This window comes from Ochotona curzoniae, unplaced genomic scaffold (assembly GCF_017591425.1).
Source record: "Ochotona curzoniae isolate NIBS_2020 unplaced genomic scaffold, NIBS_Ocur_1.0 scaffold_4505, whole genome shotgun sequence".
NCBI classification, from domain to species: Eukaryota; Metazoa; Chordata; class Mammalia; order Lagomorpha; family Ochotonidae; genus Ochotona; species Ochotona curzoniae.
The window spans coordinates 28818755-28846051 of NW_024467118.1; the positions used below are offsets into that span (position 1 = coordinate 28818755).

Here is a 27297-nt window from a genome sequence, read left to right on the forward strand (position 1 = left end):
TGAAAAGATACAAAGCAGAGCCAGCCCAGAGCAGCGACGGACAGGACCGTGCAGCTCCTAAGCAACCACTGCTGAGCTCCATGCCAGAGGAAGACCCCAGCTCCCAGGTCTGCAGGGCTGCTCATTTGGTGGTCTTTGGTCTTTCTCAGCAGGTGCATGTAGCTCCCTGTCCAGACAGGAGACCAGCCAGCCCTGCAGCAGGCCAGGCATTCTGAGGAACTCTTCCCACACCTACCTACCAGCTGTATCAGCATCACCTGGGACTTGTTACAAATGCAAATCCGACATCTCCACCCAGACCTACCAGCTTAGAAACTGATGAGGGATGGGGGGCTCAGTCATCTGCGGGAGTAAGACTTTCGGGGCGACACTCAAGCACAAGTAGCTGTTTTCCATGGTACAGCTCTGTAGGTACAGGGAGTCCTCCCTGCCCCTCTTCCTCCTCCCTGTTTTCCCCTCCCAGCGTTTTTAATCACAGTAATGTAGTCCTTTAATGATGTCACAAATTTAACTTTCTGCTATTTAAATGTATGGTAGGTACGGACTAGGGTAGAAAATCTAGCAACATACTGAATACACATACTGGTATATTTACATGTGCATTCAAAGTCCTACTTTCATTTGGGAGTAGAGAAGGATGCGTACTGCAACATGTTTACTTCCCAGATGCTAGTCCCCACTACACAGCTCATCTGTGACCCGACAAAACTCTGGCTGAACCACATGGTCACCAACACTCAGAAAGGTGGAACATGCTAACCCTGCCAAACCCACACTAACCCCGCCAGGCCCACAGGAAGGTAACTATTAATAATTCTCAAAAACAGTTGTACATTTGCCAGAAATGAGCAAGAAGCCAGCTAGTAGCTTTCCCATACTATTGGCTCTCTGCTGTGCACTGCACCATCAGATGAAAACAATTCCCGCTTCATCCTTAAGGGCAGCAGAGGACACATCGCTCAGGGTGGGGAAGACTCAGAGGATGACCCCAGCACTAACGGAGGAAGGGACCTGAAAGCGCCAGAACCAGCCATCAACTCGGCCTCTAACCCAAGCTCAGAGGAAGCCACCGGGAAGAGGACACACAAGTAGCCGAGCAGACACCTTCTCAGGAGGGACTGAGCGTTGCTACAAAAAGCTGTGTTCCTTCCCTGTTAGTGCTGCAACTAATGACCCTCACTTGCAAGTTTAAGATAACCTGTACTTAACACTTCTAAAAAAAACCAGGCTGGCTGGAGTCCAGGCCTCAGTGGGCCGCTGCCTTCTAGAGCCCCGAAGGAGGTAACCTGCCTTCCTCCAACTCCTAGTAGCTGTCTCTATTCCCTGCGTGACCCGGTTGTACCTTCACAGTGCCTCTCGCAACACTACTTTGGTCTCCTGCCTCCTTCCTGCGAGAAAGGCTGTGATTACCTGAGGCCCACCCAGGCCGGCCAGGACAACTTCACCTTTGGCCATTGTTAGCCTAACAGGGACAGGAAGTCCTAGGGGACCCGCACACCCTAGTTGTCAATTCCAAAGAAGCTGGATAAGAGACATTTACTTTAACTTACCGGAGGACGACAGCAGCCAGCGAGATGATGATACTCCCACACAGCTTGGCGGGAGAGCTCGACCTTAAATACTACAGGGCGGAACAAGCACAATTGGCTCCTGGTGGAAAGAGCCAGGTGTGTTCCGAGGCTTTCAACAAGCCTCAGCGGTGTGAGGTGCACACGAACGCTCCCCACCACCTTCCACTTGGGATACCGACCCTGGGGGGCGGGGGGTGGCCTACGAGGGCCGTCCTCCTGCATTAGCAGGTGCTGGGAATGAGGGCATGGTTTTATCTGGGTGGAAGGCTGTTATCTGGCCCTGGAACTACTTACAGCTACTAGACACGTACAATTTAACTCGTTTGAACTGAGATGTGCTACAAGTGTACTGAAATTTTGGAACTTATTATTGAAAAATAAGGTAAAATGTCTTATTTAAAAGTTTTCTTTGGTTATTAAGTGAAAAGGAATGGGAGATTTGCTTTACTCCCCAAATACCTGCTAGAGCTAGGACTAGGCAACGCATGAAGTTGAGAGCCAGAAACTCAATCTCCACGAGAACAGAAGCTCTGCCACTCAGAACCCTTCCTGACCTATCTGCCTCTTCATCTGGCTGTTCATTAGCATCCTAAGATAACACAGGTGTCTCCCTAAGGTCTGGCCCTTTGCGGCAAAGCACTGAACCTGAGGCGGCGGCTGTGGGACTCCTGATTTATGTCCTGTCCATTGAAAGTCAGCATGGCCCAGGACTTGCAAATGGCAGCTGCAGTGAGGGCAACCTCACCAGACAGAGCCCTTGAATTCCTAGGATCTGACACTAGGTCCCACAGACAACATCAGAACCGATGACCTGTTCAACACCCAGGTTTGGTCAAGGTTGCAGGGGAACACACCAAACAGCTCCCAGCGTACAGAAGGAAGTACCATGGCAGTTCCTTAGTGTCAGTAGGGAATAGGAAACGGGACAGAATGAAGGGAGAGGGTAGCATGTCCTCCTCATTCTTAGCTTTGGACCCAGGAAGGCCCTTGGAGAGTAAATAGTCCGACCATTGTGACATAGTACCCATGAGGAAACCAGGGACAAAAGGTTTGTTGACCTTAAAAAATTCATAGCTTCAGGCCCAGCACAGCAGCCTGGCAGCTAAAGTCCTGACTTGCACACAATGGGATCCCATATAGGCACTGGTTCTAAACCTAGCAGCTTCCCATCCAGCTCCCTGTTTGTAGCCTGGAAAATCAGTTGAAGACCACCCAAAGTCTTGGGACCCTACATCTGCATGGGAGACCCAGAGGAGGCTCCTGGCTTTGGATCAGCGCAGCTCTGGCTGTTGTGGCCACTTGGGGAGTGAATCATTGGAGGGAATATCTTCCTCTCTGTATATCTGACTTTCCAATAATAAACAAAAAAAAGCTCATAGCTTCATAGTATCAATTTAGTATTAAACTCCCATTTCTGATTTTGCTGGACTAGGACAAAATTGTTTGAAAGGGTCCCAGAAAAAGATAAAGCAAAACATTGTAGCTTTGGTTTCCTAAGCATAGCCAGGGAGAGCAACACCTTGCTTGTTTGCATTGGAAACATACAGAGAGGTGAAAATCAGGCCATCTCAAAGAATTCTGGAAAATCCTTGAGGGATGTGCCAGCCTGGAGACCAATCTAACCTCTGCCGATACATCCCATGTGGTCAGTTATTTCCAGAGCTGGAGCAGATATATCAATCAAGTACCAGATGAGTTCATTGATTTGAGGTCAGAAGACAAAAAGGTGCTGGTGCTGAAACACAGGATCACATCTAAACGCACAGAGGTTCAGAAACCAACAGCAGATTCCCTTCTCAGTTTGGGCTCTCACTCCGGTATACCAGCTGGATGACAAGGCAGACCCACTCATGTTGTTTAACAGATATCTCTTTCCTGGACCCAGAGTAGGATTTATTGCTTAGTTAGAAATTAAGCTTTCCAGAGGTTTGGTTTTGTTCACTGATGTATACCCAAGCATCTAGTACCATGTCTGGTTCCTAAATGATTGTTGAATAGATAGATGAATCTAGTCCTCTCTGTGCCCGAGCTATGGCGTTGAAGCCTCATACATGAGTTGTTTTGGTCTGGCGCATGGAGGGTGAGAGACAAAGGTAAGTTAGAGGCTCCTTTCGGCAGGACTCAGAGCCAATGCCAGAGCAGGATGCCCAGGGAATGGGCCAGGCAAAGCAGCTGGGGCTCCAGGACACCAGTGTGTCTTGTTGAGTCAAGCAGACTGGTCAGGACTGGAGATGGGCTGGAGACGGTGACAAGCTCGGGAACGAGTTGCTGATTGAGTGATGCAAAGACATGTGGTCCCAGGCCTTACAGGCCCGGGTGGAAAGCACATATTAACAAAACATAATCCCCCCTTTCTGAAGGGTGATTGTCCTTCTGCAAGAAAAACAAACATCAGGGAGTGAACTTACTCAAAAAAATACTTAGCATAGACCCAGAAATGAAATCAACTCCAAGAGAGCAAGTAATCAGGCAGGAAAATGGGACCCAGCCATGAATCCACACTGCATGAAAGTACATCCCCTAAGAATTACATTTTCACCAGAAAGTCAGTATGTCTCCTGATTTGGGCTTAACATCTTTGCTTTTATAACTCATTGGGACTATTAGACTTCTTTTAGAATTTCTGTAGAGTGAACCCTAAATCCAGGAGGGCTGGTGCTCCTAGGTAAGAGTAGAGACTACATGGAGGGAGAAAGCTATCTGACAAAGGAGGCAGCCATTGGAGCACTGAGTCTTCCCCGAGCCAAAAATATCAAGACTGGCAGAAGTCAGGCAACAGGAAGTGTTCTCAGATCCTTCAACAGGAGCAAAGCGCTTCTGATCCCTTGATTTTGAATTTACAGTCTCCAAAACTGAACAAATAAAGCCTTGTTGTTTGAAGTTCCCTCAATCTCTGGTAATTTGTTATAGCAGTCCTAAGCACCTAATATATTAGCAAGTTCCTACTAGAGGGCCAGTCAGAATTCACCAATACATGGCTACCGGGTACTAGCTATGGTGCAGGCTCACACACAGCAATGAACAAAAACAGTGGAAAAATCTCAATCTGGGCTTACATTCCAGAATAGGAAGAGCAGTGAAACATATAGTCTTCCAAATGGTGATTAGTTTTGGAAGAGTCCCATAGAATAAAGTGGAGTATTCATTTTTACATCTGAGTTAAACACACTGAGGGGATTTTGCTCCAAACAATGAAACACAGTATTTCAGCACAGTAATTCTTGTAAAAACAACAACAACAACAACAAAGGTAGAGTGTAAGAATATACTCAGGGGAAGAGGAGCCTCTCTTTTGGTTTTGAGCCTCTCTACTCTAAAACCAGGACAACCATCAGCCTCACGCTCACCAGGAACAGAAGCAAACACCACAAAACAAAAGTCATTCTGGCTGGTGGGGAGAATTGCAAGGGATTTGGTGACCAGCACATCCTTGTTGGCTGGTTTATAAACAAACCCATTTGTTCATAACTGGCCATTTTTCCATTCTACAAATGCTACAGCAGTGAAAAAGACCTCAACCAGACAGAGAAGGTTCTGCTACACAAAACCACTTCTTAAGAGGAAGTAAGAGAACATGCCAGCCAGGAAAGCTGTTCCCATCCTAGAGTCTCATTAAATCATGGAGTGGAAGAACTCTATGGAGCTGTCCAGGACAATACTCTGCAAAGAGAAGCTTCTTATGCTGTCCAATGCAGTATCCACAGACCACATGTAATCATATAGGATATGAGACTGAGGCCTTAATTTGATTTCGCTTGATTAATGAAAATATAAACATCTATGGTAGCTGCCACTCTGCTATACAGAAAAGCACTAGAATCACAGAGAACTGTCCTTTGAAAAGGCATGGAGGCTGCACCTAAGATCTGGAATTGTACTGGTTGCTCCTCAAGTAAAAACAGTCTAGAAACCAGATTGTCGAAACAATTTTGAGCAAGAGGAACAATGATAGAGACCGCATGTTCCCTAATTTCAAAATTTATTATAAAGTTTATAGTAACCAGAACTGTATGGCACTGGCATAAGAACAGACATACATACATCAATGGAGTAGAAAAGAGAGCCCAGATACAAGCCCTCACACGTATGATCACCTGAGCTCCAATGGAGATGCCAGCACTGTGCAATGGAGAAAAAGACAATCCCTTCAACCAATGACATTGGGAAAATTAGATCTCTATGTACAAAAAAATGCAATATTGATCCTTTAGCTCATGCGAAACACAAAAATCAACTCAAAATGAACTAAAAACTAGAACATAAAACTTGAAGTCCTGAAAAAAAAAAAAGCATGAAGGGTGGGGAAACACTTTGAAACACCTTGGATGCATCAGAAGAAGCAGAGGCAACAAAAGCAGAAATGCGCAGATGGAATGATAGTAAAATGAACCCTATAAGGGAAATTGTTTGCAAATTATATGATAAAAGTTTTGTGTCCAAACTATCTAACTCAAACAACTAATTACCAAAAAAAAAAAAAAAATTAATTCTTAGGCCCGATTTTAAATGGACAAGATACCTGAGTAGAAATTTCCCCAAAAAGACACAATAAAGGATAGCAGGCATATGAAAAGATGTCGGACACCACTAATCACCAACAAATGCAGATTACAATCACGATGAGATAGTTACTCACATGTGTTAGCAGTGCCGGTATCAAAACATGAAAGAAGGATGTGAACAAAACCCCGGTATACTGTTGGTGGGCACGTAAATTGATGTGGTCAATACGAAAAACAGTACAGTCAGTTCCTCAAAAATATTGAAGCAACTACACGACCCAGCAATCTGATATCTGGGTATATACCAGACATCAATATCAGGATTCTGAAGAGATACTTATATTCTCGTGTTCCTTGCAGCATTTTTCATAATAATAAAGAAGTAGAAGACTGTAGCTACCCACCAGGGGGGAGATGGGTAAAGAAAATGAGACACATAACATACAACAGACATTCCTCACCTTGTAAAGAAACAGAAATCCTGCCATTTGGGACAACATGGATGAACCCGGGGCACACCATGCCGGGTGGTGAACAGGAGGTAGACAAAGGGCAGGGAGCTTCAGCTAAATGAGATAAGACAGTCTCAGAGTTCTGTGCCATATAGCTCCCACAGGTGACAGAGCTGTGCTGTAGCTTACACCTTCTTCAGGGGGGCAGATCTCCTGCTCAGTGTTCCTGTAACATAATCAAGAAGGCAGAAGCAAACTTGTGGAGATGACGTAATATCCATGGTGTTGATTATGGCGATGGTCTCAGCCTATCTCCTTGTCTCCAGTGGATCAGGCCAAGTGGAAGCAATGGGGCACATAGCAGGCCTGAATGCATACTTGTTGAAGTAAGCTTTTGGGGGATGTTGATGGCTCAACTGGCTAATCCTCCATCTGCTAGTGCCAACATCCCATGGTGAGGGAGCAGTTTGTGTTCCAGATGCTCCATTTCCCCCGACCCCATCTCCCTGCTTGTGAAATGGGAAAACAGCAGAGAATGGCCCAAAGCCTTAGGCCGCTTCACCCATGTAGGGGACCAGGAAGAAGCTCCTGGTTCCTGGCTTTGGATTAGCTCAGCTCTGGCAATTACAGACATTCAGGGAATGAATCAACAGATGGAAGATCTTGCTTTCTTTTTCACCTTCTCTCTGTGAATCTGCCTTTCCAATAAAAATTAAAATTTTAAATGAGCATTTCCCTCCTGGACATGTTTGGCAAACCTTCTGAATTACAGCTCTCCTGGTCCTCAGAATGCTGCCAGGCCCCCAGCTGCAAGACAGCCAGAAACTGCAAATGCCCATCTTAGTGTGTCAGGAAGAGAGGGAGGGAAGGAAGAAGGAAACTGGGCCACCTAGCTGAAGACGCAGCTGTCAGGGAGCGGCTATGGTAACTGCACACACTGGGCTATGCTAACTACACACACTGGGCTGCTCTAACTGCACACACCGGGCTATGCTGACTGCTCTCACTGGACTGCTCTAACTACACACACTGGGCTGCTGTAACTACACACACTGGGCTGCTCTAACTGCACACACCGGGCTATGCTGACTGCACACATTGGGCTGCTTTAACTACACACACTACGCTGCTTAGCTTCACCCCTAAGTCTCTCCGGCCCCACCCTCCAACAACACGCAGAAGCGCCTTAGGGCTTGACCAGGCACTGGATGGGGGGAATCCAGACGAAGCCCTGTGGGAAGGGAGGTACTACCACCAAGGAACCACTGCTGGGTCCGGATGCCTTCTGTGCACTCACTCTCAGGACCGCCTCACTGGACTTCAGTTTCTTTCCACAAAAGCGCCTCTACGCCCGACAAGTTCACAGGACTAACAAAGCAGTTCTTGATTTGCCTCTTTAACCTACTGGCAAAAGCGCCCCCTCCCCCCCTTACAGCTTCTTGAGTTTTGGCACGTTATGTAACTCCACGTCTGAATAACTAAAAATAGTTCATCCTGGTGGATCCTGCGGAACGTTGATGGCTCAGCCCAGCACTCATACAAATCCACTCTCACCTTCCAAGCACCAGGAACGCGGACTGGGCGCTGATTTTTAACTTAACCTCACACAGCAAATCTACAAAGCACCTAATAATAGAAACAAGCTGGCCAATGGTGGCGACGGTGTGACTGCGACAAACCATGCACTGTTCCTTCCCTTGTTCTTTGAAGTCACGCCAAAACTAATACTTTAATAGGCCTTTTAATTCCCCAACTACCTGCTAGACTTCGAGTCCTAACTTCATGCTTCCTTTCTCTGCTGGAGGCACAGCGTTCCTCTGCAGAAAGAAATTAAATCAAAACTATGCACCACCACTGAGCAAACAAAAGTCACAAAGTCCTGTGCAGGCTTAGTCTTTGCGGCGCGCAGGTCCTGCAAGTTTCCTCCAGGAGGGAAACTCCACTGAAGTGAAAAGCTGGGGCTGCTCGCCATCCAGCCGCGGCTCCGCGCGTCCAGCATTCCGTCCCGGGAATGGCAAATCTAGAAAAAGCAAAGTGCCTGTACTGCCCTCCACTGGCCCGATAGGGAGGCGCGCCGGGAGCGCAGGGCTCGCCGAGGGAGTGGGGGCTTGAGTTCAGGCGGCAGCCTGGAGGACACCACTTCTCTCCGGGCTGCCTATTTCCCCAATTCCCCAGACTCTGCCCGCGTCGCGCCGTCACCGGTCCCTGCTCGCCCGGCTGGGTTTGGTACCTCGAGGTAGCAAGCGGATTCCAGATCCTAACTGACGCCAGAGGAGCGCAGGCCCGTGGTGAGCGCCCCAGGTGCCCTTTCTCTTCGCTTGCCTTCCCGGGAATGAGAGAGAGCCCGCCAAACCCCAGTGGCTGAGAATCTGCGCTCCCCAGCGGCCGGCGCCCCCAGCGTGCCTAGGCAAGTGCCCGGGACCACGCTGGCCGACGGGGGGCGCGTGGAGTTCCCAATAGTCCACCCGGGCGCTGGTTCGGGGATGCCCCGGGGACGCCGAGGCACCCTAGAGGAGTACAAGCTTGTGCGAGGGAGCAAGACCCAGGGGCGCCATTGGGGGCCAAGGCTTACGTCTGGGGCTGATGAGGCTGCCGCTCGCTCCTTCCAGCTGCCGGCTGGCACCGAGAGGCGACCAGGGATGCCCGAGGAGCTGGTTCCGACGGCGGCGTGTGGAGCCTCTGAGGGCGCCCGTGCGCAATCCAGTTGGCTGGGCGCGTGGAGGGCTCCGAGTGGAAGAGGGACTCTGCAGGAGAGGTGGCATGGCCCCTGACAAGTGCAGCGGGCTCTCCGGACCGAAGCAACTCGAACATTGAAGAAAACCTTGCCCATGGCCCTGGGAGGGTCCCGGCCGCTGGGCTACCCGAGTGGATGACCCTTGTGCGTCCAAGCACAGTATGCAGGGCGCTCAGCGCGGGACTAAGTACGCAGGAGCTCACCGACGGGCCGGGAAGGAGGTGGCACCCTTGGGGGAGGAGGGGTTGACCGTGGGTTTGCCGAGTGGCCACCGGACATGCCTGCGGGAGGGGCGCGAGTCGTGGGCTTACCGGCTTGGGGGCGGCGGCCCGGCAGGAGCGCTCTTCCCGAGCCGGTGCTAAGGAGAGCATATTTCCCTGGTTCCTGTGTCCACTCCCGTCTGAGCTGCTTTTCTCACTTCTACGTGTCTCTGGGAGAGGCACCACAGATATCCTTCTCTTGGCTCAGGAAGAGACAAATTGAACTTGAAGGCACAGGAGCCCCATGTTTTGTGAGCAGACCACTCCCTCCCCCTTCACTCATGTCTCTGGGTCCTATCCAGAAGAAACCCTAATGACAGAGACTCCACATCCCCCCACCTCTTTGCATTCAGAATCCCTGGAAAGCCAAGGGTCTGCTGGTCTCCTCTCCGAAGTTTACACTCTAGGACCACAGCAGGAAAAAGGACAGGGCGAGCTCAGGGCTGTGGGACACAGAGGGTGTGAGCCAAAACAAATCTGTCGCCAAGTTCTTCCTATCACATCCCAGATCATTTTCTTTTAGCCAGAGCCAAACAAAGGTCGAAACAGCTGCAGATGCTGACAATTAAAGGCCAGGTTTCTCTCTGAAAAGATGAAAGGTTTCAAAGGTAAGCAATATTTGCATTAGGCAAATGGATGAGCTAAGAAAGGGCAGTCTGCTTTTTCAAGTCTGTTGAAATCTTCCTTGGGGCTGCAAGGACAAAGGGGAAAGCCCCACTGCTTCCCTAAAGTTGGTTTGGGATTACCTGCTAACAGAATTAGGTTTTTTTAAAAGATTAATTTTTTTAATTGTAAAGTCAGATATATAGAGAGACGAGACAGAGAGCAAAATCTTCCATCCAATGATTCACTCCTCAAGTGACCGCAACAACCACAACTGAGCCAGTCTGAAGCCAGGAGCCAGGAGCTCTTCCGGGTATCCTACGCAGGTGCAGGGTCCTAAGGCTTTGGGCCATCCCAGGCCCAGAATTATTTTTTATTTAAAATATGTATTTTTTTTTTTAAGTCAGAGAGGAGGAGAGACAGAGGGGAAGATCTTTCATCCCCTCATTCATTCCTCCAGTGGCCACAACGGCTGGAGCTGAGCCAATCCAAAGCCAGGAGCCAGGAGCCTCTTTCAGGTCCCCATGTGGGCACAGGGTCCCAATGCTTTGGGCCATTCTTTACTGCTTTCCCAGGCTCCAAGCAGGGAGCTGGATGGGAAGCAGGGCCACTGGGATTAGAACCAGTGCTCATATGGGATCCCAGGCAAGCAAGGTGAAGACTTTAGCCACTAGACTACCGTACTGGGCCCAACAGAATTCTTGAGCTGAACCTCAAGGCCCAGGGAATCCCTGCCTTTCTTTCTCCAGCAGCCACTTTGCCCAAGGCAGTATCCAGGAGAGGGAGCCGAAGGACTCATAACTGTGCCAGGTACTTAAGCACTCCAAGCCCAAGATGACTGCCAAGTGTTTGGCAAGAAGAGACTGAGAAATAAACTTCTCTTAGAAATGATTTTGCATTCAATATCAGATAAGATACTAATGGAAATCTCTAAAATTACCATGTTATTGAGTAAATCATCTCCACTATTTAGATGAAGCCACATATAGAGTTCACAAAATATGTGTTGGTTACCTGTTCCCTGAATAGTACTGCTGGGAACAAAAGATCTACGTTTGTAAAACCAAAGAACAGCATCTGTTTTGTTTCTGAAATGAGATACAAGGAAGGAAACAGTACACATATCTGCTAAGACTGATTCCGCGTTATCTAACATCCGATTTGGAATACAGTACCTGACAAGCTATCATTCATATAAACTAAGCTCTTAGCATGTGGCCAGCTTTATGAATTGCCTCTTTAGGTTTCGCCAACCACTTTGTGGTAGGTGCTACTATTATATTTAGTCTTGCGAGCACAGATTCAGGGAGTTGACGTAACAGTCCCTGATGAGTCAGGCAGTAAGGAGCTGGGATGCCAGGAGGCAGTCTGGTTTCAGGATTGTTTTCTCCTATTCACACCTCAGAGGTGCAGCCTGGGGATCCTGAGCCCAGGAACCTGATTCCTGATCGCTCAGCTCTACCCTTAGCAAAGCACTTGCTGTTCTTTCTGGGAGTCTAAAGGTGGGTTGGTTCAGTCACCGGGGTTTCCACAGGCATTGTGGAGTCCTTGAGTTTCTGCAGCTTCTTTCTCTTCCATCTTCTGCCCTCTGGTGGAGGTGCTACTATGAAATTACAGGAGCTCAATCAGTGGGTTTGAGGCTCCATCACTGCACTGTTTCTCTGTTCTAGAACAAAGGCAGATTGGACTGCTGGTGTAAAATAACAGTTCCTTAGACTTCCAGGTAGGGCAAAAAAAGCCCACCTAGTTCTAGTTGCCAGTTGTACCATGATAAATACTTCAGGAAAGTATGCTTTGCATGTAGCTGATGTTACAAAAAGGGCATGCAACCACTTTTATATTCCTTATGATAGATTTCTATAATGTAAGAACTCACAGAAATATTAGAAGTCACTTACTGAAAATATCATACATTTACAGCACTATTTAATGACCTATTTGGATTATTCCTTTAAACTTCCCACATTCACAAACTTATTTTAAGGTTACACACACCTACTTTCTTAAAATACTTAAGTTTTACAGACACTTTGATCTTTTTAAATTTGTGTAGCATTTCAAGAAACATCCAACCAAAGTAATTTAAAATACAAACACAAAAATTAGAGATTCATGGATAAATTATCTTAAAGATAATGAATACACCCTTGGAGAGGATGGTTTTACAAAGCGCTTTGGTCACATACTGCATTGCAGACCAAACTAATGCCGAAACTACACAGGAAGGCAATTCTAGAACAAGAGTTATCTTCGAGAAACAGCCAGCATTTGGAGATGTTAACAGGGAAGCAAGTGGCTAGAAATCTTACCCCAAGACTTATCAACATAGTTGAATGAATCTTCAACCCATTTAGGGTTTGCTATCTGCCCGATGAACTAAATATACAAAATTCCTGCCCTCACAGAACTTTCAGTGGAATAAATACAGTAAGCAAGCAGAGTTATGTGAAGGATAGGAAATGCTTGTAAACAATGTTGGGATGGTTGTGTAGGGTTAGAATGTAATATTGTAGAGGAGATAAAGAAATAAAACCTTCAAAACAAAAAATGCTAAAAGAAAAAAAAAACTGCAAGAAACAGGCAAACTGGAAACTTACCTCTTGCAGAGAAGGACAGAGTTTATGCAAAACATATCCCACTTTCATACGCCATAATGGTCATCAGCAAGCAGGCAGTAAGAACTGGCTCCTTTGTGGCAGTCTGACACACCTAGTGCCGCATGGGACACTTGGGACATACTGCAGCTGCCCAAGTGGGCTTCGGCTAACTCTGGCTAGTCCTTCCACAGACAGTGCTTCCCCCAATAACAGTGGCCAGCGAGAAAAAAGATGGTTCGGTTCACAAGCTGCTTCCCCCCACACCAACTGTGGATCCATTTGTAAAGGTTAAGTCTTAAAGAGAGAGATTACATCATATTCATTTATATTATTAAAGAATCTCTCAGATTTATGTACCAAGTATTTTACAAAGTCACACACACACACACTGACACACATATACTGAGGTTTAACTCTTGAAACAAACCTAGTTTCCACTCACATCAAATGAGAAAAATGACAACCCCACCTCATAGGACTATTATGGAGACCAAGGAAAATGTCCTTATAAGACACCAGGAACAATGACATGAAGCTGGAGGCCAACCATGGCATCTCCAAGAAAGGAAGTGCCATGGACTGCTGCACTGCTGCCCACAAGCCAGGCAAAAGGCAGTGTCTCCTGCTGGGCCTGAAGAGACCGACCCTGGGAGCATCTTCATGTAGAACTCCTGGCCATCTGCACTATGCAAGACTTCATTTCTACTTTCATAACCCCCCCTAGATGTGATATTTACGATAAAGGCCACAGGAAATGAATACTAGCAACCACACATGGCCAGGGATCAGCCCCAGGACTCCTGAAACTCACATTCTAGCAAAGGCTGGCGACAACACAAGGACAGGTATGGTTCAGTGTTCCAAAGGAAAAATGTAAGCTAGAGGATGAAGTGAGTTGGTAAGGGCGGTTAGGGAATCTCTCTTGAGGGATGTTTAAACATAAAGCAAATGTGGACTGCAGAACTTCATGCTGTCCATTGGTAATTCTTCAGAGAACCATGTAAAAACAGGACCCAACAAGAGCTGGAAGCTTAGCAAGAAAAAAGCTCAGCAAATCACAAACATGAACAGGGTTCAATAAAACATTCTAAGCACAGAAGAATCATTTGCCAGCTGGATACCTGGTCTCTCTTCAGTCTTCAACATGGCAATGCAGCTTTTAATTCCCTCCCACCACTCCCATGCTCTAGCAGAGCGTGGCCAAAACTGTTTCTTCGTCACTCTATGAAGCTTCTCATCCTCACAGGACCTAAGACGAGAGATTTCTAGTGGTCTGACCTCTGCTACTTAGTATAATAGGCAAATTCCATAGAACCAGTAAGACAGGAGTATCACATATCAACTCCAAATCCACAGCTAAGATTCATGACCACTTTGCAACAAGGCAGAAGTTGGCACCTAGTCTTCATGGGTTCTTTCGGCAGCTTTCTCCACTTAAGATCCTTCCTCTGTATCCCATATGGGTGCTGGTTCTAATCCTGGCAGCCCCGCTTCCCATCCAGCTCCCTGCTTGTGGCCTGGGAAAGCAGTCGAGGACGGCCCAAAGCCTTGGGATCCTACACCTGAGTAGGAGACCCAGAAGCAGCATCTGGCTCCTGGCTTCGGATTAGTGCAGCTTCAGCCATTGCGGCCACTTCGGGAGTGAATCAATGGACAGAAGATCTTCCTCTCTGTCTCGCCTCCTCTTTGTTTATCTAATTTTACAATACAAATTAAAAGAAATCTTCAAAAAAAAAAAAAGATCCCTGCTCCTTACATCTCCAAAACATTGGCTCCTGATGAACCCCTGATGTTCTTGACCCAACACCCAACTAAAACTTCTTCTGGACATGATTTTACTGTTAAGATAATCCTTATTACACAGAGCTAGATGAGACTCAAGCACTCCAAGGCCTGAAGCTTAGAAAAACACCATTAGCTACAAGCTAGATGCCTCACATGGGTGACCATTTTCCCACTACTGTATGAACCTGGCCTATTTTTCAGTCATGTGACTCTGCATACTGGCAGTCACCTATTGAGTTCCCTGTGCCAGGAATCTAGCCAAAGATGAAGCAAAAAGAAATAAACGTCTCCATAGTTTGTCTTAAATGTTACCTATTTCCAAAATAAGTTTGCTTCTGTCGTTATTCTTGAAATAACATGAAGAGCAAAAAAACCCTACCAAAAAAAATCTCTAAACACTACCACAGAGATTTATCTGTGAAATTAGAAGTCAAAGCATGAAATTCAAGTATCATAGATTTCTTTACAAAAAGCCAGTCTGGCCCTGGCACGATAGCCTAGTGGTTAAATCCTCCCTCTGCAAGTACCAGGATCACACATGGGTGTCGGTTCTTGTTCCTGCTGCTCCACTTCCCATCCAGCTCCCTGCCTGTGGAATGAAAGAGCAGTAGAGGACGGCCCAAAGCCTTGGGACCCTGTACTGCCATGGGAGACCGGGAAGCCGGCTCAGCTGTGATCACTGCGGCCACTTGGGGGAGTAAATCCGCTGATCGAGAAGTCTCTCTCCTCTCTGGAAATCTGCCCTTCCAATAAAAAAGCCAATGCTTCCAGTGCTTTGCTATAATCAAGTTCCTTTGGCATTTTCAGTTAACAATTGTATCTTGAAACTGTACTTTATTTAGATGTGAATCAAGAAATCAGCAGAACATTTGTGTAAATGTTAGGTGTTGTACAAATCCTAAAAATGTTTCAATGGAAATATATATATATATATATATATATATATTCTACCAGTTTCAAATAGAATGTCACAAGGTAAATAGGAAACAAGATGACATGTTTACAATTTTATTTGTCATGTAACCTTTTCCATTCTTCAATTTACTTAGTTGAAAGCAAAGACAATATATCCTACTTTCTCTCAAAACAAGGAAGTATTAACACATAATTTAACTTCCCTATGACCAAGAATTTATTTATTTACTCTGTCCTACTTCATTCCCTGCCCTGAACTCACTGTGCATATTTTGCAGATGATGGGGGAAGCCCTGAGAACTTGAGCCAGGGAGGAAACATGTTCCAACTGGGGCACCATCACAGGAGGAGCCTGAGCTGCTCAGCATTCCCATGTGCTGCCCTTGCCCACTGGGCCCTTTGAGTCTTTCCTTTACGTATCAGCTGGGAATTAGGAAAACACCATCTGTTCCCTGCTTAATACCTCTCAACACTGCCCACTGCAGAAAGAAGAAAGCCCTACCCTGGAGGGTCTTTCCCAGTTTCCACCAGCTAGTGCCCCTTCACCAGCACTTGCATCACTGGATCACACATGAACCCAAGGTTACCCTCAATGGTGTCTTCCTGCCTGCTCTCCTGCGCCCCCTAGTAACCATCTCAAGGAAAGGGTCACCATTACCTCTAGTCACTAGAATCTCCTGAGACACTGGACTAGCATTTGTTGGCTGAATAAATTAACAGCTTTGTGACTTTAGGAAAATTAATTAAGTCTCAGCAAGCCAAACAAATTTAAAACAAAACAAAACAGAAAGTTTAACTTTATCGTTCATTCATACTCCCTCTTTTGCTCAGTACATTCTTCCCCACAAACTGGAAAAACACCTTAGCAAGAACAACGGATATGAACAGGCTTCCTGCAGTTAACCGCTCAAGACTCTAAATTACATGGAAATGACTTCACAAACACACCTAATCGTTCATATTCCTAAGATTCATACTAATGAAAACAAGCAAAAATTTAAATATAGATGAGCTCATTTAGCACTTCCGCAACATCTACCAGTAACACAACAATAGGAAAAGATTAAAAAAAACTAAAGCCCATCAACAGAGGTACCCTTTAGCTCTAATTCCAGACCAACTAATACTCGAATAAGGAATACGGCATTAAAATTTTCTAAATTCACCTCTGTATTTCTCTAAAATGCACTCCTACCATTTTTTCACCATCAATCACTGTGTATGTTACCTTCATACACTAACATTAATGCAGAACTTAAAATTTTATGCTCTTGGATATTTTAAAAATAAATATACTAAATTACAAATTTGATAGAAAAAAATTTTAATGAAAACATTAACATACAAAAATTAAATAGCAAAACTGCGTAAAATGCTTTATAATTCAAACAGGTCTGATACTGAGACTTCTGCATCAGTCTGTTTTCATAAGAACCAATTATTTATCTCTAGCCATTTAGAACTGTGATAAGAAGAAATGAGAATAAAGCACATAAGAATCATAAGCCCTTGCTCAGAATATATTGCTCATAACTATTAGTTTTCAGCCTATTCTCATTTTTAGAAGATACATACAAGTTTTGCAAAACATGCCAAATCCAGTTAAAAGTTTCTTTCACAAGAAATAGCCACATATGAAGAATCAAGCCTAGTGTTTAATAAAAATTTCGTTCTAATAAGCCAACTTCTGAAATCCAATCATACAACTTTGTTACAATTTTAGAGAACATTTTTTAAAAACAGCACAAAGTTACATGATCAAAAAAGTGTCCTAAGTAACCAAAATGTTGAGAAAGTCTCCTTACCATATATACCTATGGCTCAGTTTTATAGGAATTTATGGGAAAAAAAGTTGGCTTGAACAATTAAATAACTGAATTAATACAGGGAAGTACAATGAACAACAAACATGTTACTCTTTCATTAGCTAAGCCTCATGAAATATTTTCATCCATGCTTTTACTTTAAACAATGTTATACTGTCTTTCTGGATTACAAATCAAGGTAAAGCTTAATGTTCTAACCTCCTAACAACAACTGGAAGAGAATACAGAGATGATTGTTAACATTTGTCATGTTCTACATAGATATATATTTTAATATTCCAAATTTAGCAACTTAACTAAATCCAATCTGAGGTATATTAAAAGAACAAAACATGTTTTTAATACGCGTCATGGGCAATGTACCACACAAACATTGCAAACACAATTCCACATGCTGAAAGGAGGTAATATTTATATTTTTGCCAGGACGATAGCTCAACAATCACTTCATCTTTTTTCCTGTTCTTCTTCCGGCGACCCTTCAGTCTGTTTTCAAAAGCTTCCAGTTCGGCCTGAATCAAAACAAGGTCAGTGTTGTTAAATCCAATCCATACACTGAATTGAAACTTCCCATTTCAATGAAAATAAATTAATTTGAGAAATGTCTTAACAGAAATGATAATATCATAAACACATTTAATTTTTTTAAAAAATCCTCTCTACAACCAGTTGGGTTCAACAAATTTAGAATTTAGGTTAAAGAAAGGCAAATGGGGAGTAGAAAAGATGATTTCAGACTGTAGGCCTGACTTTGACACCAAATCTTAATATAACTGATTAAAACTGAATGTCTTTAAAATACACAGAGTGTTTTTACACTTCAACATATCTTTTAGCCAGCACTAAGTGATGCCCACAGAAAAGATAATTATAATTCTACTCTTTTACAAAGCAAGTGATAAACAGTAGTTTGTAGGGGAAAAATTTGAATGAAAAAGCTGGCAGAAGTTAGGTTTCCTCTGTTTCAAATACATATACAAACAGCGAAAATTCAAGGAAAAAAATGTTTCATCCTGTAAGCCAAAAATGACTATTTCAAGAAGAATGAAAGACTGGCTCTACACAAAGATAAATATGTCACATTCATTACCAAAGGTGAACTTTCATTCTACTGATTGGCACTTACTAGTTTGAAATATGGTAATATAATACACAATAATACAGTTAACAAAAATAAAATTATAAGCTGAAATATACACGTAATTTCCATGCGAGATAACCATGTAAGAGAGTAAATATTTGAGAAGGAAACATAAACTTCAGCTAACTATCCATTATTGTGGCCATTAACTACATTTGAAGAGCTAATGATGTACTTAGTACTAAGTAGTATTTCAAGAAGCCCAAGGGTCTGAATATTTTTTGCAATGTCGCCAATATACAAAAAAAGAGAAAAGATCTTACAACCAGCTGACGAGTACTGGTACAGAAAAATAACTGATGCTTAAATGATGAGTGTACTTAACAAGTTAATAGTACGTTCTAAATATTCATTTTAGAATCAATACATAAGAAATATATATAAGATTTTCATCTGGAGAAAACAAGTAAATAATCTTCTAAGATTCTAGTCAACCGGCGTTTTGCTATACTAAGTTCTGCTAACTTATTTTGGAAAGAGCAGGCAAATCAACGGTACAGAAGCACGAAGTGTCAGAGGTCATCCTGGCCACTCTTCCCTTGGCACCCAGACTATTTCTAACATCCTCCTACATGTCACACAAGTTTCCATTTCCTCATTCATATCAAACACCTTAAGATAAACTGAGAAATAATCGCACATCACTATTAAAAAGTTGAGCTACTCCCGAGAGCCTCTGAGGAAACCAGGATAATCAGGAATGTACTTGCTATCAAAGAAATACAAAACAGCTCATTTATTCCTGAAGAGTGATCCAATGGGGAAATAAAAGAGCAATTCAGTGAAAGGAATATACTGGCTAGGAAACAACCCTTATGTATTCGAGACAATTTTCAACTCAGCAAAACAAAATGCAAATATTTTTAGATGAGTGAAGACCTGGTGCCCAGGAAATGCCCTACAACCATGTGGACACCCTTTCTCCAATGTTCCCACCACAAGAAGTTACAACTTGAAGTTCATGTGGAAGTAAATTAAAAATAGATAAAATATTTGGGAACATAAGGGTCACAAGCCTTCTTAGTGTTTTAGCACACCTGCAGTAAAGTCAGATATCTCATTTTTGTTTTGAAAAAGCTATGTTAGATTCCTAGTATGACAAGCTCTAGTGTGTACTTGGAATTTACTATATGTTACCACAAAAACTAACAATAATGTCTATACGCCTAAACTTGCTTAGTTACCTGCTGTCTTCGCTTTTCTTCTTCAAGAACAGCTCTGGCTTCTGCTTCTTTTATCTGATTATATACATTTAAACAAATTAATAATTTAATCATCACATTATATATAGAATTTTAACAACTTTTCATCCAGACCCCACCAACCCAAAGCAACCGTGGAAGCTTTATAATGAAAATCATTTAAAGCATACATGTTTTGCTGAGAATGCTTACCAAGGTACTAAGCGATTATGGGGGAAGAGACAGAAGGATGGGATTTTCAGCTTAACAGCTGTAACAGATATTAGACATAATTCAAAGAATTCAAAAACTAAAAACTGGAAATTAAAATTTTTATTTCTCTCCTTGAGTAAATATATTAAAAATTTATAATAACAAAAGCACAACCAGATTCAAAACAGGCCTATAATATAGTAAGTAGGTCTTTAGTACAAAAGTAAAATGATGTGATTTCAAAGCTATTTTTAATGAACACATCAACAAATGTACGAAAGTAGGAAAAGCATTAGTACACTGAAAATAATATTTAATGAGACATTACCTCAGATGCTTTTCTCTTCATTTCCTTGCATGTTGAGTCACATTCTACTGAAATCTGATTTTCACGTACTTTGTTGCACTGCAATTCCTGCAAATAATCCAAATTCCAAATGAGCTTTCCCTCAAAGTCCAGACTAAATGTCATAAAAGCAGTTTACCTAACAGCTTAACATTATAAGCATGATTAGCAGTCAAATCACTAACAGCAAGTTACAAGCATTAAATTTCAAAGGAATTAGCATTGCAAGGAACTCAGAGGAAAATGAGAATTAAAACAGTGGCTGTGGGACCCTTGTCTTTTCTCTCACAGGTGTCATGAAATGGTACACATATTGCTCCCACTGGGCCAGTCACTTGGTTTATGCCCATATATTCCTCCTTTACCAGTATATTATACTGAAATTAATTCTTTCCAAGTTTGAATATTATTTTTAAAATATTTTTATTTTGAATTTTGAATTATGTGGTACTTTTTTATATAGGTTGGGATTCCCCCCAAACTCCCACCCCCGTCAGATTTTTCCCACTCTGTTACAATAGTGTAGTCCTTCACAAGGAATCATAATTCTATCAGTCTCTTATTTAAGTGTACCCCGACATTGTTGGTACAATGTCAGATGGTCCAGCCTGACTGTCTGAATATTATAAGGCTGTCCATATGAAGTCTTTTTAAAGCAATGTTTTCAAAAGGCACTACTGATGCCAAAAGATAGTTTCACAAATCAGAGCAACAAAGACAAATTCTTGATCATTGTTAAGCCATGAAACTCACTGTGTCACTCACATTATGTCCCCTGCTCAAAGACTATAAATCTGTAACACACTGCTTCGAACCAAAAGGGCATTAAGTTGGGTTCCAACATAAAATAATCTTTTTCCTACTATTAAACTGTAGAAAACTAAATTGCCAAGGCTGATTTTTTAAAACATTTCCAGAAATAGGTCAGTTAATTTTAACAATAATAAAAATATTCAAAGAAATGGTTTAAAATAGAAGGCAAAAAATAAAGCCAAGAACCTGAAGGCATCACCCCCCCAAAAAAATCAACTCACATACAGAAATATTTTCAATAACTTACAATATTTACCTTTTTAATTCTTTTACAAGGACATCTAAGTTTTACTTTCTGGTTACAATTTAAGGGACATTCACCAGGATGACATATCTCTTTACATCTATGACCACATGGAAGCTAGAATAAAAGCAACAAAGCAGTTATGTATTTACGTTTTGGTCACTCTCTACTTCCCCAGCACCTCAACAATTATTTTAAAGAAAGAATCCCAGAGGAGGTCAACATTGTGGCATAACAAGAAATCAACCCAAGGAGAAAGCATAGTCTCTTCAACAAACAGCACTGGGAAAACTAGATATACGTGTACAGAAGTAAGCAACAAGAAAAAAAAAATAACTTTAATTGGATGAAGGATCGAAATCTACAACCCAATACCATCAAACTACTAGATGAAAGCACCAGTGAAGCTGCAAGAGATGGGGGTGAAAGCAAAATATATCATATTTAGAAAATATGCCAGCATAGGCAACTATGGCAAAAATAAACAAATGGGATTATATAAAGCTAAGAAGCTTCTGCACTGTAAGGAAAACAATAAACAACATGAAGAAGCAACCAACAGAATGGAAAAAAATATTTGCAAATTGCACAACTGATAGAGGATTAAAATTCAGGATATATAAAGAACTCCAGAAACTCAACAATAGAACTCAAGAAAGAACATCAAATCGAAAATTATGAAAATAGACAATAAATTTTAAGTAAATAGTATCCACTCATATGGTCTACCAAATGTTATGACAGCATTACAACTTAATCACAGCTAAGGCAACACTCATTTGAAAATCAGTAACTCTTCAAAGTACTGTATTTCTACATATATACACATCAAGTTATTCAGTCAGATGAAACAAAATATTCTCATTCACTTATTACCTGGAATATGAATTGAGATGAAATGAAATTTATTTTAACAAGGAAAAATTTGGGATTTGAAGAATTTAGAAAATTAAATTTTAAGTATCCCATGTCTCTAGTTTCACTTTCCCAACAAAGAAAGAAGTAAGATAATAACAAAATTATTTGAAGTGGCCATTTTTGTAATTTCACATGAATTATTTTTAAAATCCCCAGGTTCAATTTCTAAGTTCTTAAACTGGGCAAAAATACTTGAGTAGTTTAAAGCCTTAGTTGAAAGAAGACTTTAAGTTTTATATTTAACCTAAGATTGATTACTATGTTTAAAGCTTTCCCACCTCTCCCAAACTCTAAACAGAGTGAGATACACAAAAATAAGTATTCATAAGAAATTAAGGGAATGAGATAGTCTTTAACACATCTATACCTCACAATGATTCCTTTTCAAATGTCTACTCAAAATAAGTAATCCTCACGTTCCATTCCAAACAAAAACATCCCTTTAGATGGTAACACCACCCTGCCTTTAGATGATAATAGATGAACTACTACTTAGGTTTCTTAAATTACTGCCAAGAAAAATAACTACTATTTACCTTCTACTTGGATCAGTCTTTTGAGTCACTTTTGGTACTTTCAGCTTTAACAGAATGCTTGACCAAACAACAGACTCTCTAACAACACAACTTCATATGATTTATATATTTAATAATGAGCTTTATAGATTTAATGATCTGAATGGTAAAAGTACAAAGTGCACAACAAAAATGTTCAGAGAGATGGTTTCTATAATAGCTTCTTCAAAATGTTACAGATATGAGTGTTCTCCCACAGCATCTGACTTTATTTAAGCACATTTATATGCATATACACAGCTACTTTTTCAAATAACCTACTATGGATATACTGTGCAACTGCCTCTGTCTATACAGTTCCTGAAGTATACGTATAAGGTATATAAAGTATTTTTAAATTGTTTTCTTAAAAAAAAAGTATGAATGGGTCATTCTTAGCTATGGCATCCTCAGATTTCATAAGGAGATTTGAATCCATCCTAACCATATGAGGTTATAAAAATGAGGTATTTTAGCAAATTAATCACCTTTCTTTTCTGAACCTTAATTAGTACTGGACCCAGTAAAGGCCTGACAAGAAAGAAGAGAGAGAATAAAGTCTCAGAGAAACACCCAGAGAACACAACTTTAAAGGTCTCCCACAGCTTACCTCTTTGGGGCACTGATTTTTGCAACAGCTGAGGAGATGCTTTTCTTTTTCATCAGCTGTGGTTAACTGTCTAAGAATAAGAGAGAAAATTTGATACATTACAAACAAATCCATTTCACAGCATAACTTTTCTAAAGCTAATTCACAATTTCTATTATATCTGGAAAACCACCTTTCTTCACTTTTCCTTAACTTACATTTTAATTATGTCTCCATTCCTAACAATTATCATCAAATTACTTACTCAAACTATCCTGGTCCCCTTCACCTCCTACCAACAAATGAAGTGTCAAAAGGGCAATAATCCCAAGAAGGAACCACAAAATAACATCTGTGTCTGACCTAACAGTTCCTTCCAGTCCATCATTTGCTACTGACCAACTCACTGTAACTCATAACTGGAATTCCTCATTAAATACACTATACGGTATGAAAAATCAAAATCTCGTTTTTAATATTACTTCAAAAAAAATTTAGGTTATTAATTTTAAAAAGGCAGTTGGGATATTAAAAACATCTTTTATGTTTTTTTAGTAAATTATCTATCAATACTAGAAACTAATAAATTTTAGATTAGCCCGTGCTTTATTTGCTTCTACGACTCAGAAAAATTAATAAAAAGCCACAGACATCAGACTCAGTTCAATGACTCAGTGGCTAAACCCTTGTCCTGCAAGCACTGGAATCCCAGATGGTTCATGTCCCGGCTGCTCCATTTCCTCTCTAGCTCCCTGCTTGTGGCCTGGGAAAGTAGTAAAGGACAGCCCAATGACTTGGGACTCTGCACCCATGTGGGAGACCTGGAAAAAGCTCCTGGCTTCTGGCTTTAGATTGGCTCAGCTCTGGCCACAGCAGTCGCTTAGGGAGTAAACCAGTGGACAGAAGATCTTTCTCTGTGTCTCCTCCTCTCTATAAATCTGACTTTCCAATAAAAATAAATAAACCTTAAAGAAAGAGTCCCAACATCAAGGAATATAACTACTTTCTAGTAGCCAAGAGACCAGAACCGTAACACTACACCATCCCAGTTAGCAGCTACTGACAATCTACAACAACCTATAGCATGCACATATTTCATTTTTCTTCTTCTCCTTTATCTTTCTTCTCCTTTCCTTTATTTTCCCTTTTCCTACTTTTTCTATTTTGTGTTATGAGACAAAACTGTCAAAATGCACTATCAGTTTAGTTTAATGTTAATCAGAATAATTACCATAAATATTCATTAAATTAGCTATAAACACTAAAATATTAAGTTACCTATATTCTCTAATATAACAATTCAATTTTCTTGGCTAAAGTTTTATTCAACAGTATCATGACATTTTACACTGGCTCTACTCAAAAAGTTTATGGCATATTTTCATTCTTACTCTAGTTGTAGAGAATAGAAATGTCTAAAATATGAATTTTAAAGCAGGTTGTTTTTGAGTAAGTTCTCTATTCATGCTGGAAATTAATAAATTTTCTATTCCAATTCATAAAAAAATAAATTTAAAAGTAATCTTTAATACCTGGAGGTAATGACAGATGAGAACAGTAAGTACTTTAAACAGCTTTCACTGCCCAGTAAAAGATTCTAGGGACAAATGCTCATCCCTGGGTTACAAGAGGTCAAGCACGAAATGAGCCTTGGATATTATTCTTATGCTAGAAAGCAAGAAATGCTCAAAACATAATGAAAGAATATCAAAAGGACATGTGAGCAGATCAAAGACGTTCCACAGGCCTATGACGTCCAATAATTTAAACATCAAAATGCCTGTTTGTAGATATGAGTAAAATAATAATTGACTGTACTATGCTACTATTAATAAATCAGAGAAAGAGGGTATTTCTTATAAGAAAATACCAGCTAATAAATGTAGAAGAGACAACGCAACTACAAAATTACCATTTGGCAACTATCACATTAATGACTGATAACTTACACCAGAATCATCAATGCATGCTTAAAACTAGTGACTGAAATTTTGAAGAACAAGTTATACTTGTCTAATTACAAACCTGTATGTTACATAGCTGACGTTAATGGTAAATTATGTTAGATTACTATTTAATATAAAACAATTGAAATTCTTTTCCTTCCAAATGATCCAAAAGCAAAACTTTAAATTTTAAAATAATCAAGATATACAGGTCATTCCTAGTAAATAAAAGCTCTAAGAGTAACATTTACAATAAACAAAAACCTATCCTTTAAATATAGTTTAACAATTATGCTTAAGTAACAATGCATGAGAAAAGTTTTGATCAAATTCTACTTTAACAATTATTTGAACAATTTGTTATACTGTTTCTCTAGCTTTTAAAGCACTCATGTAGCTTTTCTCATAAAAAAAAAAAAAAAGTCTTACATAGAATCCTCAAATAGAAAAAAGAATTTCCTTGGTTAAAAGCAGAGTGAAGCAAGTGGAAGGTAAGGTGATCTGCACTTCTTCCTCTCAAATCACTACAGAAAACGAAAGGCTTGAAGAAGCTGAGGAACACAAATGAAAACACTCTGCAAAAAGTAGGGTTCAGAAATAGACCAAGGCATCATTCAAATAACTTCAGTACAATATGAATTTTTCTGGAGTCCACTCACCTACATTCGACATACAGGCTTGTAATCTTGCAGTGACATTTTATTCTCAGCATTTGAACACAAGGAGGACATTCTCCAGGATGACATGGCAAGACACACGGATGCGGACAACCCGGTGGCCGCGCTTTAGAGCATCCTTCTTCACAGTGAAGGCATTCTGGGCCGGCCTGAACAACAGCAAGGAAACAAACCACCTCAGCACAAAAGTCCAAAGTTTCCATACATGAAGGTTATGAAACTTTTTTATCTCATTAAAAGTAAGTACTGCTTTAATTCTAAAATGATATACATTCTCATTATCTTAAAAATATACACACGAAAAACAGTAAGATAGTAAACATATTATTCATACACTTTTGTGCTTACAAACCTACAAACTAAATCAAACTCTCACCTTTTATATATATATTTTTTTCTAAAGGTTTTTTATTGGAAAGGCAGATTTCCAAAGATAAGGGGAAACAGAAAGAGAAACATTTTCCATCCATTGATTCACTCCCCAAATGGCCACAACAGCCAGAACTGAACTGATCTAAAGCAAGGAGGCAAGAGCTTCTGCCAGGTCTCCACGTAGATCTGGCGTCCCAAGGCTTTGGGCCATTCTCTACTGCTTTTCAGGCTACAAGCAGGGAGCTAGAGGAGGAGTGGAGCAGCGAAGACATGAACTGGCACCTATGTGGGATACTGACACTTGTAGGTGCAGGATTAGGCAGCTGAGCCACCACACCATTCCTAAAGTCTCATCTTTTACATAAAACTGACTACATGCAATATATCTATTAAAACTGTAAATCACGTTCTAAAAAACAGCATTAGAAAAAAACAATAAAGTAAAATTTTATCTACTCACTTTCACTCAATAAGGACAATCTTCACCAAGCAATGCTAGCTCCTCAAGTTCCATGTTCTAAGGAAGACTATCTTAGTAAGACGTGCAGCCAAGGCCTTGGGCCCCTGCCATCTAGGTGGGAAACCAAATGGAGGTCCAGCTCCTGATTTTATCTTGGCTTACCACGGACCATGGCAGATATTTGAGGAATCAATCACTGGATAGAAAAGGTCTTTTTCTCTCTGTCACTCTGCCTTTCAAATAAATAAATCCTAACAACAAAAATAAAGGAATAACAAATACTACATATCATGCATTCCAACTGCCAAAGAAAAAAGTAACTCATAATACAAGTAACATTTCCAACAACACAACTCTTACTAATAATTTAAGCATTTTTAAATTTAATGTTACTTAGGAAAAAAAGTTTCTGACTTATTCCTCATTAAGATACTTGTTAATTCTTTGCAGAATGAAAATCTATGGAGAATAATTATTTTTCAAATAAACAGGTAAAATGTTATTATTTACATTGCTTTTTTTATAAACTGGCTTTTAGAGCTTTGTGAATACTTGATTTCTCATATGCACTTTTTTCTGAAGATTTAATTTCATTTTT

The 27297-nt window shown here is 41.3% G+C and overlaps 2 protein-coding genes across 4 annotated transcripts in view; both read right to left on the reverse strand.

Annotated features, from left to right (window-relative positions):
• CORIN (corin, serine peptidase) overlaps positions 1 to 9355 on the reverse strand; it is a 197838-nt gene extending 188483 nt beyond the window's left edge. Inside the window, exon 1 of the mRNA XM_040966358.1 lies at positions 9098 to 9355. Within this exon, the coding sequence (XP_040822292.1) occupies positions 9098 to 9355 (258 nt within the window). The remainder of the gene's footprint in view (positions 1 to 9097) is intronic.
• Positions 9356 to 17107: 7752 nt separating this feature from the next.
• The window catches only part of NFXL1 (nuclear transcription factor, X-box binding like 1), a 35364-nt gene continuing 25174 nt past the window's right edge, over positions 17108 to 27297 (reverse strand). For all 3 annotated transcript variants that reach the window (XM_040965915.1, XM_040965916.1, XM_040965917.1), the window contains 6 exons: positions 25850 to 26016; positions 23266 to 23335; positions 21196 to 21300; positions 20109 to 20195; positions 19571 to 19624; positions 17108 to 17757 (listed from right to left, as the gene is read on the reverse strand). In XM_040965915.1, the coding sequence (XP_040821849.1) occupies positions 17584 to 17757; positions 19571 to 19624; positions 20109 to 20195; positions 21196 to 21300; positions 23266 to 23335; positions 25850 to 26016 (657 nt within the window). In that variant the 3' untranslated portion in view covers positions 17108 to 17583. The remainder of the gene's footprint in view (positions 17758 to 19570; positions 19625 to 20108; positions 20196 to 21195; positions 21301 to 23265; positions 23336 to 25849; positions 26017 to 27297) is intronic.